General features: G+C 32.8%; 1 protein-coding gene across 1 annotated transcript; it reads right to left on the bottom strand.

Moving 5' to 3' along the window:
* Nucleotides 1-828: 828 nt before the first annotated feature.
* Nucleotides 829-2,292, bottom strand: LOC148167663 (uncharacterized). Its single transcript, XM_088046329.1, has 3 exons — nt 2,198-2,292; nt 1,279-1,472; nt 829-1,223 (listed from the first exon to the last, which is right to left on the bottom strand). The coding sequence occupies exons 1-3, from the start codon at nt 2,220-2,222 to the stop codon at nt 954-956; spliced, it is 489 nt and encodes a 162-aa protein (XP_087902455.1). The 5' UTR covers nt 2,223-2,292; the 3' UTR covers nt 829-953.
* Nucleotides 2,293-17,715: the final 15,423 nt, after the last annotated feature.

Here is a 17,715-nt window from a genome sequence, read left to right on the forward strand (position 1 = left end):
TTTTTAATTTCGATTAAATACTTTACATCATGTTAAAGTGACATGTGATCATTTTTACGCCAATCAACTGTCAGCAGTCATCAAATCAGTTGCGAGATTTACTCAATTTCAATTAAATTATTGTGTAAACTGGCTCTTAGTTTCTTAGTTTCTTAGGTTTTTAGTTCTGAGAGACCTTAGAATAAATCAAGAAGAATATAAGAACTGAATAATTGATTAAAAAAGTAAATAATTCAGAATATAATAAAAACGCTTAAAACTGAGAAGAAACATTGTTTAAAAATTTAAAAACAAGTGCAAAAGTAACTGCCATAAAGAGAAAAACTACAAATGTCTAAAAAATTAAAAATTACTGCGAAATTGAGCATAAACAAGCAATAGAAAACTAAAAAAACAAATTAAGAGAATACGGGAAGAAATTAGAAAGTTAGTCTAGTTAGATTTTTTCAACATTTGAACATTTTGAATTTCTTCTTTATTATTTCAATATTGATATACTTTTTATTTCCTCTATTTCTTGCCTTCTTTTAAGTTTTTTATCTGCAAATTTCTCGTATTTCAAATTTTTTAGTTTCCTTGAATCAACTTATTTGTCTGTTTCTCTTATTTCTAGTTTCTCATTTGGAGGGTACTTCGTGCCGGGAAATTTAAATTTGAATCTTGCCTTTGCTTGCCAGGAAATAACCAGAAGAAAGTAATTTTAAAGTTAATTTCTAAATGAGCGGAAAAGCATAACTATTTTAAATTCAGATTTCTTCACATGTTGTTTATTTCATAAATTACAAATAAACTATTAATAAGTGAACTTCAAGAAAATATGAGCTACCAGGTGAGACACATTTTGCTCTATAACTGTTAAAAATGCTATATAATGTACGTTATACATGAAATATTAAAATTTTTGCAAGGCTTAAAAGCATGCCAAAATACAGATAAAATGACAAAACTTTGACTTATTTTTTATATACAAGAATTTCGTAATCCTCTTGCATAATAGTCGCGAGGTTATTGTCTACACCATAAAACAGTTCTGAATAAGAACCTCCATCTCTCACGACTTTCCCTATGTAAGTTTTTCCATTTACCACACGTCTTGCCACGTACAGGTATCTTTGTTCATCTTGATGTCCACCAATAACGGGATTTCTGCCTCTTAGATCATTCCGTAGCTGATTTCGACTTGTTGAAATCCAATCGAAGTTCTGCTGGTGTCCACAAAGAACCTACATTTGCACAAATGTATTAAAAACACCCCAAAAACAACATCTTTTTGTTTACCTTACTGTCATTAACAAGTATTTCTCCATGATATTGGACATAAACATCACTTGCGCCTTCAACAAGACCACCCACTATATTTCCTCCATTTGGAACATATCCTTGTACTATATAAACGTTTTTTCCTTTTTCGTATTCTCCACCGATTACAGCATCTACTGGAATTTCACCACAGAAATCGCGCCAGTAGTGACCTGAGGAACAAAATTTAGCATCTATTCCTTATCAAGAAGAGCACACAATTTGTGCATCTGGGATTATCGCTGCGATATTTAAAAAGTACATAAATAAAATGAGCTAGAATAATTTTAGTTTCGAGATCATCTGTTTTTTGGGAACGCCCGCTTGTTTATTCATTCACAATTTGATATTGATAAGCAAATTCCATCAAACTTTTACTGGTGTTAAAAAAGGTTTATTTGCGATAAGTTTCATGCGCTCTGTTTCTTGAACTCATGCAAAAACACATTAGGTTCTTTAGTTCATTGTCGTCGTTCGGGAATATTATTGATTTCCATCATGGATTATCGCGGTTTTTCTGTGGGCGAAATGGCTGATATACATTTAATTTACGGGAAGTGCGCGGAGTAAGTCGTCTCACCAATCTCAGCTAAAGCAAAAGTGGTGAAATTAATAATTAAAAAAAAAGAAAGAAAACAAGATCGAAATTTTTTTAAAGTTTGGTACAGAAACTAGATGGTTACTAAAACTTTTCAAATAAATGTAACGACAATAATTATAAAGGCGATAAAATTAGCTGATCAAAAACGATTGACTGATGTAAATTTAAAAAAAATCATATAGTTTTCAAGAGGTCTAGTTTTATGATAAAATGAACATACTGTAGTTACCAAAAGTATACGGGCGCACCACTCATTGTCAATGATAACTAATTCATTTTCATTAAAAATGTATTTACCTGGTTGTTGCACCGAACGTCTCATTTTTCTGATTCTACTGAGACACTTTTAATAAATATGTTTGATTTGGTTCTGTGAGAGCAATTTATAGCAAGCATCAATCTATGACGTGTAATCAGGAGAAAAAAGTTGAATAAATATTAGGACCGTGCAGAGTGGTGGTAAAGATAACGAAATTGACGTCAGCATTCATTGTAATCTGCATTCGCAACAATTAAGGCTTATCAAAAAAACCGTTTATTCCCAACGCCAAATTATTATCAGAGCGATGATTAAACTAAAAGCTAACAAATAATTCGTCCTTATATACTAAAAACGTGTCGACCCCTTACCTTTCGAGCAAGTAGAAGGGTGTAGAGGGAGGAGGAGGGGATGGGGTCGTTGTCTAAATTCATTAATACATTTTTGTTCCTAAATATTTCTAGACTTTTGTAAATGTTAGGAATTTACAATTGTTTACATTTTTAATTAAAATGTTTGTTTTTGTTTTTAAACACATGTTGGGCAACGCTTGATTTTTCGAACCTTCCCAAGCTAATCGAGCTTCAATCATCAATTTGCAATTATACCGAATATCTTCAACATTACACTGCTCATCGGAAGACATCTCGATGTAAACTAATCAATATGATGATTGGAACCATTAATGACCTGACCTGACCTGACCTGAGCTAACCATTTAACTAATACTTTATTTCCACGTCGTTTCAAAACTTTTTCCACCAGGTATATGTCAGAATTTTTTTTTCGTAGAATGCCCCTATATAGGTTTTTCTTCCATAACTTCTAAAAGATATGTGGTAGGGTATGAACTGAACTGACCTGACCTGACCTGACCTGACCTGACCTGACCTGACCTGACCTGACCTGACCTAACCATTTAACTAATACTTTATTTCCACGTCGTTTCAAAACTTTTTCCACCAGGTATATGTCAGAATTTTTTTTTCGTAGAATGCACCTATATAGGTTTTTCTTCCATAACTTCTAAAAGATATGTGGTAGGGTTGGTAATACTCATTTTAACAACTTTGGAAAACTTCAGTGGTCCAATTAGGTGTATAACCTTTATCAAAAATATGTTGGGTTTTACTTGTCCTAACAATGTCTGCAACTTTAATCTCATTAAATGATGATTTTAAAACAGGATCTTCATTTGTTTTGTTTACACTAACGGGTTTTACATGTACAGACCGTCCAAATTAAATATACTGATTTCCATAAAAAAAGCAACACCTAGAAGCTGTAAACAGATTTTGATGAAATTTTCAGAAAAGCTTTACTTCAGCATAAAATTGAAGTGATTAAAATTTCATCTACATATTTCAACTGGTTATGTTTTTCTGAGGGGTTCTTGGTGGATTAGAAGGCCATCCCAATTTCCTAGGCAACGAGAGTGTAATGTTAATTTGCGTGTCTTAACTCTATTATTTTTATGATTATTTTTTGAGCAAAAAAATGTTTGTTTCGAAATTTTGGTTCAAAATTGTTACCTTCATAAGCCTTTTTTCTCTGGGTCATGAGCTCTGGAACAGTCTGTATGTGGTTTGTTTAGAAATGTAAAAACTCAAGAAAGTCTTCGCAAATCACACATCTGAACTACAAAAAGGATTAAGTAGCACAGAATAGTGGTTCTTTTATTGACAATAAATATTTTATGATCGCCATGACAACAACACAACATGTAGCGTTAGAACAAATCAAGAACAACAACATGGATCCTGAATTGAAGCACACTGCGGAGCCGACAAAAGCTATAACCCTAAATTTCTTGCCAAAAAAATTTAAGGTTTGCGTCTACATTATTGTGGTCGTAGATAAAGCATAGTATTAGACTCGCATGTCAAGGCCCTTATTCACTCAGTTGTTTTACTCCACATACTAGCAAGCTCGCTCGGGTTGCAAATCAACCTTGTAAATAAGAGGTCTCATAACATGCAACAATATATTACATTTTATGGATTCCTGGAAAAATAAGAACAGAATAGATTTGAAGGATCTTCAAGAAATAACAGGAAAAAGTCATAAAGTTTTTAATTTGGATCTAGTTTTCAATAAATTCGCGAACAGCATTCTTTCTTAGATTAAGTAGATCTTTATTTTATTGTCAAATTCAAAAATTGATCGAATGACAGAAAAGTACTAAATCTACGCGATAAAAAGCGTACCATACCCGCGAAATTTAAAATTACAAAATAAACCAGAGAGGTGATAGATTAAAAAGAAGGCATGCCTATCTCTCAACATGTAAATGTTGCGCGCAGGTTGGATTGACAAGGAGCACCGATGTTTTCTATCAACAAGTTTTCGTAGACCAAATGCAACCAAAATGGTTCAGAATCTTACTACGCTCCAATCATCAATATGTGCGAGTAATTTAAAAGAAGGAAAACATTTTTATTTGATTAATACTTGCATGATGTCACAATGACTTTTTAGGAGTTGTTTCAAATCCATCATCAACTAAGCGCTGATTTTTCCACCTTTAGTTACTACTGATTAGAAATTACGTATTGATGTTCTTGTTATAGTCAAGTACTAATCTTTAATAAATACCGAGCTCAAGAGTGTTCTCACATTCTTGAGAAATAGGATGGTAAAAAACAAAGAGGAATCAAATTTTACTATTTATATTTACAAACACATTAACTTATACACCGTGGTCCACGAGTGATAATGAGCCTGACCAAACTCAAACTGCAACTCAACATATATTTTCATAGCTGTCGTAGATATTTGAAATGAACGTCAAAGTTGACAAATTTTTCAGAACAATCTACTCACACTATTATGCTTTTAATTTACGAAGACTGGTAAGTTTTAGCATTGCTTTTACCTGCTTTAGGTTTCAGAGATTCCACATGCGATTAGAAACTGTCTTGGCTGAAAGAATTTGTCGTAGCTTTGACAGCTGTCTTGTTGTAAATATAAATTTGGCAACGAATGCTATGAAAATGTATGTTGGGTTGCAGTTTGAGTTAAGTTAGGCTCATTATCACTCGTGGACCACGGTGTATATACAATATTTACAAGCTTTATTTATAAGATTTATTTACATATTGCTTATTTACTACGATTTACATTAATTTACTCATTTAAAAATAATACCAACTTATTAAGTTTTTGACGAATGCCACTTTTTTTCTCTTTAGTATATGAAATGTGATGTAATCTTACTTCTAAAAAAATGTATAATATAATTAATTAATAAATTTCTGTGATTGTCCACCCTATTTTGAATTAAAATGTGTTCGTTCAAGTTAGAGAGGTGGAAAATGTTACTAGCCTGTCTAATACATTTTTCTGCTAATTTTTATAACAGATTTTGAAGGCTTAATTAACTCGCCCCTGTCTTTTAGGTTGATCAGCAGGTTGTTTGTAGAAGTGGTTTGTAGTGACGTTAAACAAATATCACAAATAATTTTTTGTTTTAATTTTTTTTACAACAAACCCTGCTATGTATTCCACTACGTTGTCAACATACATGGTGGAGGAATATACACTATGTACATAGTCATGATCTATCTAGGTTGGCAAATAACTGGGCCCTCAACTATACCATCTAAAGTATAGCAGCCTCCAATATAATGTAGCGCTGACCTGCTCTGATGACTTGACTTTTAAGGGTTTTTACAACGGTGCGGTTGGGGGGCCATAAATTTCGGCTTTGAGGCCTGGGTTGTCACTCAAACACTGCTTAGGGGTTCGCAATTAGGAGTAGTGTTTATTTTTATAAATACTATTGATTTTCTAATAAGAAAACGCGTTTTTGTCGTCTTGTTATTTTGAATCTTTTGAGTAATAATTTTCGGTTACGTTTTAAGTTATTATAAGTATTATATTAAGTATTTTGTTCCGTTATATTACAAAATTTACTGGAAAAAATACGTTCGACGTCGGAATTATTATTTGGTCGGAGTTGAAGGCACACATCCGGCGAAATAATACAGCGCCCAAATTTAGCAAAGAAGCGATTGATTTAATTTATCGAGAAGTGCACAAAATCAGCGTTTCTAGCTGGAAAAACAGTGTTGCGCATGTAATAAAGATTGAAGATAATTATAGAAAAAATCATCATCAAGAATTAATAATTAGTTTAAATGACGACGACGATTCCAGTGAAATGGAATTTGATTAATTTGTCTATTTGTTAGTTAACAAATTGAATATATTTATTTAGTTAATAAATTATCTCGTAATTTGTTGTTGATTTTTACATATTTTTTTATTGGTACAAAAAATAAAATTAATCTGATATGAATCCTCTTAATTTTGAATTTAGCAAATGCAATCGTAACAATTTAATGAATGTTTGACAGCTTAAATCAGTAGAAATAAATACCTAAATTTATGAGCCCCCAACTGCACCGTCGTAAAAACCCTTAAAAGTCAAGTCATCTGAGCAGGTCAGCGCTACATTAGCTAGGAGGCTGCTATACTGGGATTAACCGTTGGTATGGAAACTCCTGCACATATTACACTAAGTTTTTGTGTATCAAATGAAATCGCATTAATACTTATCGCATTAATCCTTCTCTAATAAAAGCAACAAAACAACAATTCGTACAGGTTATAAACCAAACACCTCGTGGTGTGGTTGTGTTTTGGTTAGAGACTTTAGTAACTGTCATGTTACGCGTAGAGCGCAAAATTTGAAAAGAAACTAAGTCGTAGCAGCGCCTACGCCAGTGTCTACGAACAGAAAACTTGTTGAGATAGAAAGCATTTCCTCTTTGTCTATTCAAACTGCGTGCAAAGTGGAACTGTGTGCGCCTTCTCTTTATCCTCTCACCTCTCTGAAATAAACCCACTTACTGTCAACCCTGTCAACCCTGTTTACGTAGGAATTTAGTGTTTTTAGTGTATTTTGTAGCATACTTTGCTGCCAACCTACATGTCAACTGTCAAACTCTCCCAATCTCCCACCAGATACTATACATTTTCTGACATCAGAATCTTTTGTGCTTTTTAGTTGTTTAGTTAGTTTGTTATGCATATTCGAAATCGCTTTAATTTTCGTAAATACAATACTACTATGTACAAATCGACGGTAACTATGCTATTATGAATTATTCGTATCACCACTATTACGATGTACTGAACGTGTAAGCATACAAACGTTATTAGATACATCTTAATATTAATGTTTTAATAAAAATACTTAAACAAAGTGAGAGTAAACTCGTTTTGCTGGCACAACATGACATACTTATGGTTTTTTTACATCTAATTTGTAGAGAAAAGTCTCTTCATTTGGACCGGCACATGAATTCTACCACTCTTTTTATTCGAAATTTATAATACTTGATTATAATGAACTTTAAGTACCAATGCAATACAAATTTTGGGTTTTTTTGTAAGATCATACTGTACACAGTATTACATAAAACGAGTGGAGAATGGCTATATTAGATAAAATATACTGAACTAAAGAATCTAACCTAAAGTCCAGCTCATTGCTAATCTCCACTCTCCTGTGTAAATTTTCAAAAATTCTTGGGTGCAAATCAGCCTTTCAATTCTTTAAGGAGAAAATTAGGGGAAAATTGAAGGTGGCGATTTTTAAGCTTAACATGTTCTCAAAGTCGAGTGTATTAATCAATGTTTAATTAAAATTTTGTTGTAAAAGAAAAGTTTTAATAGAGATTTAACAAGTTTTGGCGTTCTTGCGTAAGACGATTAGCTTCTGCGCATGCTACAGTTGCGTCAAGGCCAAACGCTTTCACTGTCAACTGTTACGGATAAAAATCGCTAGGGGCTGCTGCCAACTTAATTTTTTAATGAGTGGACTGGATAGTAATGAGCTCTGGTATAGAAAGAAAGTTGTTTAATTCCAATACAATGTCTTAAAACACGTAAAAAGTATCTGATTCTCATTATTTGGACCGGTTCAATAAAAGGAGGTTCTCTTTCTTTAACCAACCATCTTCCATTATTCTACGCTCGCAATTAGAAATTTTAACACTCTGCATGATGAGTATTAATGGTTGCCAGGGAAGAGATTTTATTAACTTTTATTGCTTATTTTTTTCAATTTTGATAATTTTTTTTAAAATATTTTTTTGTAAAAGTAGAACATATTACACATTAATGAATGAAGAATGAATCAAGAAAATTAATATCTTCCAAAAAAAAAATATATGGGTGCCAATTTAAAATAAGAAAGTTGAGTATCGCCCAAAAGATGCTAAGACATTTAGAAAAATTTTAAAATCAGTTTATAGTAAATTAAAAACCATTTAATTTGTTTTTTAAATTTTTGAAATAGGTTCATAAATAAAAATTCTACAACGCCTGTCATTTTTTTTAAATTACCCTCTATGTTCAGCTTGCGCGTTTTAAGGTGGCGAGAGCGATGGATGCGCAGTGAAAGCGCGCTCAAATTCCGTTTGAATATCTGCGGCTTAGTGAAAGAAAGGCCAATCTCAAAATTTTGCGATTTTTGGTTTTATAGCGGAAACAAACTGTTATTACAATGCTGTTTTATTGCTTTAAGGTCAAAACTAAAAAATTTCATATTTTGAAAGTTACAGATTTTTTGAGGCACAATCTCATAATATGATATGATTTCTTTTATGCAAGAACGGCTTATCTTATACACGTTGCAGTGTTAATGCGGCTTACTGTAATTTGAATTGCCTAAAAACTAATTAACTTAACTAATTTAAGTCAGTTAGGGGCATCAACAGGAAACATCTTATTGATAATGCCATTGAGCATACACAAAAAGATTTTTTTTATTTTAAAGAATTGCTATTCATGGGCTTTTTATTAAATAACTTCAATTTCATACTGCAGGTCTAGGCAAAATAAATTCTGTACCTGAGAGCAAAAATCGACTCAACTCCGAAATTCGTATTTTTAGAGAGCGGCAAAAATTATAAATTTTTCAACATATTTGGCTGCTACAGTTAAATGCAGAAAGTAATAAACACATTTTTTTTAAATATATACATATAACAAAAGGAAAACTTTAATTGCAGACAAAAATTTAACAACAGAGATTATAAACTGGGTAAACGGAGTCTGTTTTCAGTCTAAACGATTGTGGCTTAGTTTGGAAATGCTAATAGCTATCTCCATTTTCTTTTTCAAAATCATTTTTATGTAACTTTTATTGTAAAAATATTAAATATCTCACAATATAATTTGCTGATAGAAATGCTTGAAATTGTTAGATCGTTCCTCATATTTTATTAAAGTAAAAGTTTTGGCAAATTTTTATTATTAGTTTAACAAATACCTACCAACAAAAAAATTGAATTCCAATTTTTGGTCATCTATACTAGAGCTCATGACTGTCAGTTCATTCTTTAAAAAGCTAAGTTGGTAGCGGCTCCAAACAATTTAGATCGATAACCGTTGGCAACAAAAACGTTTGACATTTGTTTTACCGCAAAATGTCACCACATGATACGCCTTTGGGCTACAACTTCGCTGTCGCGGATCTGTCATCTGTCAAGTCAGGTGTAAGTGTTAGATTTGCGTCTGCTGTCCAAAAAATGTCAATTAATATTACAGTCAACTCCCTCTAAGTCGAATTGTCATTTGCCACTGAAAAAAGTTCGACTTACAGACAGTTCGAGTTTAAGGGAGTGAGAATAAAAGAGGAGCATTTATTTGTTTTTTTTTTTAATAACGATTAATTATTATCTAAAGGTATGTTAAATACTTTCACTATCGCGGAATCAAAATTTCGAACATCAAATTGATTGATGTTTAAAAATTGTAAACTGTCCTTTGTCTTTATAACCTTAAAATTTATAAACGGCCCAGCAAGTGTCAGAATTTTTTTGTATGTCTTTGTATGTCAGTCACAATGACAGACAATAAAGCTTGCTTCACATTGTCATGTCACAAAGTGATGTTCGAAATTTTGATTCCGCGATAGTAATTATTTATTTATGCGTTTTTTAAAAAATCTGAAATTTTAGTTTGTTTACACTGTTTTTGGTGGTAACCTTGCTCAAAATATATTTCAATATCGTGTAATTTGGAAAAATATGGTTCAGTATTTTGGTTCATTTCCAAAGCTATTCTTAATATATTTAATGAGTTCTGAATGTCTTTACACGGTGATTTTGAAATTTTAACTGTACTTTCGTTGTCACTTGAATCTTCCGAATCGTTAGTTGTATTAGTCACATGTTCAATGATTTCTTCCTCGCTGAACTGAAACTTTAATGGTTTCGTTACCGATGTTGAACCCAAGAGCTTGAAGGGTTCTAACTCTTCAGCGTCGGTATCTCTAAAACTTCTTAGATTGGCTAGAAGCACTAGATCTTCTTCATCCCAGATGAGTTACGTCCGAAACCAGCTTTTAAAGCAATTGCTTATGGTCATCAAGCTTTTGTAAGATACCGAATACAATCTAACAAAGATAGTTTGGGAAATAGTATTTGAGTTTCTTCCTCCATTGACTCGATAGTTTTTAATAAAATGCTTTTTCTATAGTAAACTTTAGATTTTTTATTATGCCCACATCCATTGGCTGCAGTTTAGAAGTTGTACTTGGCGGAAAAAACTGAATAGTGATGAATTTCAATGAAGGTTGAATGTCGGGAGGATGACTGGTGCAATTATCTAAAAATAATAGAATTTTGCAATTTTGAGCACCAAATTTTTTGTTTAGATTTAGTAGCCATTTGTTTCTTTGAATTTTTCGAGTATTAAAAAGTCAAAGCAAATAAATATTGTTTTGTCTGCTGAATAAAGTTTTAATGATATTTGTTATATTCGACTTAGAGGAAGTAATTAACACAGTTTCTGGTATGGCACGTCCAAAAATTATGTTCGACTTACGCCATTCGAGTTATGTTCGAGTTGGAGGATGATTTTTGCATGTAAAATGCCATGCAAGTGCTGTTGCCATCCAAATAATTCGAGTTAGAGGAGTGTCGACTTAGAGGGAGTCGACTGTATTAAGAATAACCTGTAGTATTAAAAGCCTGATTAATGTTGAAATAATTATCGAACACATCATTAAGCTACATTTGATGACCATGTGCTGGTAATAAAAATTCAATTAACAAATAATTTATTAACCGATTGATTAAAAAACTTCAACCTGGGTGGATACAAAATGCACTATTGAAAAACTAGTCTAATAAAGCAAACGTGTCCTAACTTCTTAGACCATGGACTACAAGGTCAAGACTTTAATGAAAGGCAAAATGAATGAAACCTGATGCATTTTTCTTCAATTTGAGTTTTAGACGATTATTTGAAGATTGTTAAGCTTTTAGCTTCGGATCTCTTCAAGTTCAGAATTGTCAGAGTTTTATTATAGATTACATTACTAGTGCAAAGTGCTGCAACTCTCATCACGGCCTACTATATGATTTATGAACTAAATCGTAGCGAAATTCTTCAATACAGCATGGTTTTTTTCGGCACCTCTCAAGTAGCTACAATTGTAAGGTGAACCAACTATTTTATAACTTATTTGTACCCGATTTACGCACTTTTAATGAAACTGAGAAAAACGTCAATCATTGACAATCTTAGGAGTGAACTTAGCATTTGGACAATCGACACTGCTGGTAAAAAAGTTCAGTCCAGACTTCAAAAAGAAATTATGGCCGTTAAGGGATACGCCGTAACTGCGATTCTAATAGTCTTAATTGCAGCTTGTTTTCTAGCGGTAAATTTCAGTCATGATGAAAATTTGTTTTTTATTACATTTTTAGGTACGACACATTTTCCCATTTTTGCCCTTATTTACAAAATGACTTTTCCTATTCTTGGGTACTTAATAATCGCTGTATGCCTCGAATTTGTTTATTATACCCAACATCTGAAGTATCAGATGCTATTGACTAAAGAGATCGAAGAAAAGAACGCGTTTTATAGCCAAGAATATCAGAATGAAGTCCGCAAGAGGTTAATTTTTTGTATTCAAAGAGCCAACGAGCTCATAAAGTATGTAAAGATTTCTCCTGTAAATTTTGTGATTGTAATGAATATTGCAGCGTTTACTCTACAAAACTGAAAACAGTGCAACGTGATATAATTTTTTTTGTTCTCGGGAGTTGGACCATGGGCATTGCTGTCATATTTCACGTTCTTCATAACGTAAGTAATATCTCTAATATCATTCCAAAACTGTAATGTAAACTGTTAATTAGGATTACATATGGAGCCCAGAATATTTTCCTCGATTGTTTTTTGTAGTCTCTGCAAATTGCTTGGTCTTTTGTGGCACTTTTTCTGCCGGTCAGACGTTGGAGGAACAGTCGTCGGTCTATATACAGGGTGTTAGGTAACGTTACGGTCATAGCGACTTAAGTGATGAAAGCAACCGTGAAAAGTATTGTTCGAAGTTTTTTTCGTTGTTTTTTTGCTTCATTTGCAACCAATCAGAGATCAATTTACACCAAACTTAACCAACAAGTAATTGCTAGATTCTTTCTACAACTATTGGTAATTAACGATGTGTCTTACTATTGCATGTAAAGTAATATTCATTACTACACATCCACACCTGTCATTACTGCATGGACACGGGATCACGGGCCTTGCCTAACCTACATTTTGAAGAGATCAAATTTATTGTTAAATATTGGTTAAGTCGTAGATAAAATAGTGTTCTTTAATTGCATGTAAAAGGCTCATTATTACACTTGATTTTATTATTTTCATCCTGTATTAATAGCCTTTATTATTAGAATATACTGTACAGGGTGAACCCGAATAAATTGCAAAGATTTTAACCCCAATATTAGACAACGTGTTTTGACATTATGACCAAATTTCGCGTTCCTAAACGTCAATAATTAAAGTTTTTTGAAGAAATTAGTGCATTGATCAAAAATGATTGGTTGATTGAAAGTGACTCTGAAAAGAACCTCTGAAAACATAAGTCGGTCAATATTTCGTTTCTTTGTAAAGCAAACTCAACTTATTGGCGCTCATTGAACGCAGAATTTTACGCTAAATTCAAAGGTGTGTGAACTTTTCACGTACGTCAACAAATATCTATATTAGCGGCGATTAAATTTTCTTCTGTTTTTTTTTAACAAAATAGCACTACTGTTTCTTTCTCTCATTGACATTATCAAAAATACAATTTATTCCCAAATTAAACTCATCGCTCTGCTATCGAAACGCGCGAAATTTGGTGTTTGGGAATAAATTGTATTTTTGATCATTTTTCTCAACACCAAAATTTGATCGAATAAATTTCTTATTACTGATTTCATTTATTTGGTCGAAAGACAACTTGCATTGTTGCAAAATATCAAATTGGATTGAATGAATCTGAGTGGACGATATTAAAACCTTGCAACTTTTTAAGTTAACCTAAAATAAATAATTGCAAACTCTATAGCCGTAATATTAGCTAACACAACCTTCCATTATTTTTTGTACTAAAAAATTTGTGTATTTACAAAATTTTGTAGGGTGAAGGAATGGTAGACATTCTTACTGAGATCGCATGGTACAATTTCGACAAACGGAACAAACAACTATTTCTAATATTTTCAGAAAGTTTACTTAAAAAACGGAGAATTGAATTAATGGTGGTAAACCATGCAATCAACTACGAGTGCGGATTTGCAGTATGTAAAACAGTTTATGACAGTTTTATAGCTTAATTTTGTAGTTTGCGAAAGGAATTTATTCAATAATTTCTGTTCTGATATAAGTAAGTAGTGGAAACACTTTTTGTGGTTATTTCGTCACATGTTGAACAAATGTTTAAACGTGGCTTGAGATCACTTACAAATAGAAAAAAACTTCTTACATGCACTACTTAACAGCTGAATTGCAAGAAAAAAGCAGAAATCTGCACGAAATCATCAAGATTCTTAGAGAAATCCGCATATTTCGATGCAAAACGACGATTTCTCGCTGATTTTCGTTGTTTTCTGGCTTGAATTCGCAAAGAATAGCTCGAAATCAACTAAACCATCAATTTGTATCAAGATTTAACGGCTGAATTGCAAGAAAACAGCAGAAATCTGCACGAAATCATCAAGATTCTTAGAGAAATCCGCTTATTTCAATGCAAAACGACGATTTCTCGCTGATTTTCGATGTTTTCTGGCTTGAATTCGCAAAGAATAGCTCGAAATCTACAAAACCATCAATTTTTATCAAGATTTAACGGCTGAATTGCAAGAAAACAGCAGAAATCTGCACGAAATCATCAAAATTCTTAGTGAAATCCGCATATTTCGATGCAAAACGACGATGTTTCGCTGATTTTCGTTGTTTTCTGGCTTGAATTCGCAAAGCATAGCTCGAAATCTACAAAACCATCAATTTTTATCAAGATTTAACGGCTGAATTGCAAAAAACAGCAGAAATCTGCACGAAATCATCAAAATTCTTAGTGAAATCCGCATATTTCGATACAAAACGACGATTTTTCGCTGATTTTCGTTGTTTTCTGGCTTGAATTCGCAAAGAATAGCTCGAAATCTACAAAAACCATCAATTTTTATCAAGATTTAACGGCTGAATTGCAAGAAAACAGCAGAAATCTGCACGAAATCATCAAAATTCTTAGTGAAATCCGCATATTTCGATACAAAACGACGATTTTTCGCTGATTTTCGTTGTTTTCTGGCTTGAATTCGCAAAGAATAGCTCGAAATCTACAAAACCATCAATTTTTATCAAGATTTAACGGCTGAATTGCAAGAAAACAGCAGAAATCTGCACGAAATCATCAAAATTCTTAGTGAAATCCGCATATTTCGATACAGAACGACGATTTTTCGCCGATTTTCGTTGATTTTTGGCTTGAATTCGCAAAGAATAGCTCGAAATCTACAAAAACCATCAATTTTTATCAAGATTTAACGGCTGAATTGCAAGAAAACAGCAGAAATCTGCACGAAATCATCAAAATTCTTAGTGAAATCCGCATATTTCGATACAAAACGACGATTTTTCGCTGATTTTCGTTGTTTTCTGGCTTGAATTCGCAAAGAATAGCTCGAAATCTACAAAACCATCAATTTTTATCAAGATTTAACGGCTGAATTGCAAGAAAACAGCAGAAATCTGCACGAAATGATCAAGATTCTTAGAGAAATCCGCTTATTTCAATGCAACGATTTCTCGCTGATGTTCGATGTTTTCTGGCTTGAATTCGCAAAGAATAGCTCGAAATCTACACAACCATCACTTTTTATCATGATTTAAGATTAATAATCATGATCTATTCACAAAACATAAGTTACATACATTTTTCATAAATTAGAGTGTGCATGACACTGGGTAAATCACATTCTCTTTGGGACCGCATTTTGAAGTTTGAATGCTAGAACGGAGTAGCGTTGTTATATACATTTAGTTCTGCTTGTTAACACTTTTAACATTTTTTTGTATTCATATGTGTACTTCTAATTGCCATTTATGACAGTAGCTAATTAAAAATGCATAGACATTTAACTGTAGTCAAAAAGCCAAAAGTGATTGCAAAATTAAAAAAAAGAACTGGTCGCTAAGAGCAGTTGCTGCTGATTAGCAATTGTTGTGTAGCTAAGATAAAATGTTCCGAAATGAATCAAAAGAACCCTACTGCTCAGTCTGGTTCACATTATCGAAATTAAGAGAAAAAAAAACGGTCACATTTCGGTGTCGCCATTGATATTTCAAATTAACTTTGCCGAGAATTGATGCAAGTGTGATTGAATTGTTTCGGTATATTCTGTTGTCGTTGCTGTTGTTGTTGTAATAGACCTGTTGTTGTTGTCGTAATAGACTTGTTGCTGTTGTGATGGACTTGTTGCTAAACAATACGGAAGTGTTGTGAAAAAGAAATAACGTAAGTATTTAATTTATAATTATATTACACAAAATTCTGTGCTTTTTTTAGGAGCGTCAGTAAATATATATTTAAAGTTGTCGGCAATTTTTTGTTGATGCTTTGTTGAGGGTGAAGCTGTTCTAGAAGGAGAAGACCGATGACGCTTGGAATCTACTGGCTTTTTGCGTCCAATCCAATGCCATAAAGTCAGACCCACATGAAATTAACGTAGATTTGCAAATATCAGTTGATCAGAAAATAGCAAACATCATTGAATGTAGATGACGCCACGGAAAAGCGAGATCCACAGATTTCCGAGGTCCACCTAGTAATATTCCTAATTTCCCAACTGTACAATTTAACTTATACTCGTATCATCGCGTCTAAAAACAAGACAAAGATGAGAAGAAAAAATAAGTAATAATAAATTAGCTATTTAATATAATGTCAAATATGCCACAGACAACAAGAAACATGTAAAAAAATCTGTCTTTTATTTTTCAAGATATAATAGAGAATGCGGTGGTAAGGGTTGTGTGAATTTTACGTTCTGATGTTTTTCTAATGTAATCATTGCCCAAAAAGGCGTGGTGCAAAAAATATAAAGAATCCTGAGAGAGACTTTCTTCAGAGTACAAAATTTAAAAGTTATCTGAAAAATATATATGATTTAAAAAGAGACATTACATTAGTAAACGAGTAATATGATAGTTAGCGGATTCCCATACTTAAAAAAATATCCAATTTTTTATTTATCTCCGCTCATCGATTCGAACTGAATCACGACAGATAAGTAGGTGCACACCACTGCAGATATCTAAAAATATTAATTTAGAACGGATCATAATTATTATGAATTACGAAAAGTAACAGTTTACCGTCAATTGCGAGCAAATTAAAAACTGTAAACTGAATCGGTTCATGAGTAAACTGAGAAGAAACATGCAAAATCTGTAAGCTTAAGTTAAGTAGGTACCCAACAAACCATCTGGCAAAATATTTTTAACATTGCAGTTGCCGTCGAAATAGGGAATTTGAATAGCGCTTGACAGATTTTGTGGGCGCCATGTTTCACAGAAGAACACACAAAGACCAGCATGATGATTTCCAACAAGTCTTTGAGAAGTGTTGATATCATAAGTATTTGGTCCCCCACTCCCTGCGCCCTCAAGACACTGTAGGTCACTATAATCAACCGAATGGTAGAATTCAGTGTTGTTATAAGCAGAGGCCCCGAAAATATAGAGTTTAGTTCTTCAGATAGCAGCCACAATTTGTGGCTCGCTAATCGGATAATCTCTAGAGTCTTAACTACGTTAGCGGTTGCTTGTTCGACTTTCAAACATCGCAAATAAACGTCATGCATCTTATGAATGCTGGTTTCTAATACGACGAGACGATTTTAAATATAGAGTATAAGTATGAAATACCTTAGAAAAAATAAATCGTTAATTATAATACCGAGGACTGTAATGGTGGTGTCTGTAAAATTTACTTCAAAACGTCCTTTCCACGATTGGTAAAACTGTGCTCCAAATTGTTGCAGGAGATGTCCACAGAGAAACAACAGGAGAATTGTTTTTTGTCTGCGATCTACTTTATCTAGACTGGAGATGTTACATTGAAGATGCAGAAAAACATCAAAATCGGTAACATTTTTCATGAGCACAATCATCTGCAATGTAAATATTAAAAATCGTTGTCGTTTTGTACATTCTGTACTTACTTACAGAGCGACATTTGAAGATTCCAAAA

Source organism: Gnatocerus cornutus, chromosome 9 (assembly GCF_029298725.1).
Source record: "Gnatocerus cornutus isolate USDA-ARS CGAHR chromosome 9, icGnaCorn1.1, whole genome shotgun sequence".
NCBI lineage: Eukaryota > Metazoa > Arthropoda > Insecta > Coleoptera > Tenebrionidae > Gnatocerus > Gnatocerus cornutus.

Coding starts and splice junctions, on each gene's coding strand:
- LOC148167663 (XM_088046329.1), bottom strand. CDS start 2,222: ATGAGACGTTCGGTGCAACAACCAG. Junction 1,473..2,197: donor ACGTTCGGTGCAACAACCAG/GTAAATACATTT, acceptor TTTGTTCCTCAG/GTCACTACTGGCGCGATTTC. Junction 1,224..1,278: donor TACTTGTTAATGACAGTAAG/GTAAACAAAAAG, acceptor GTGCAAATGTAG/GTTCTTTGTGGACACCAGCA.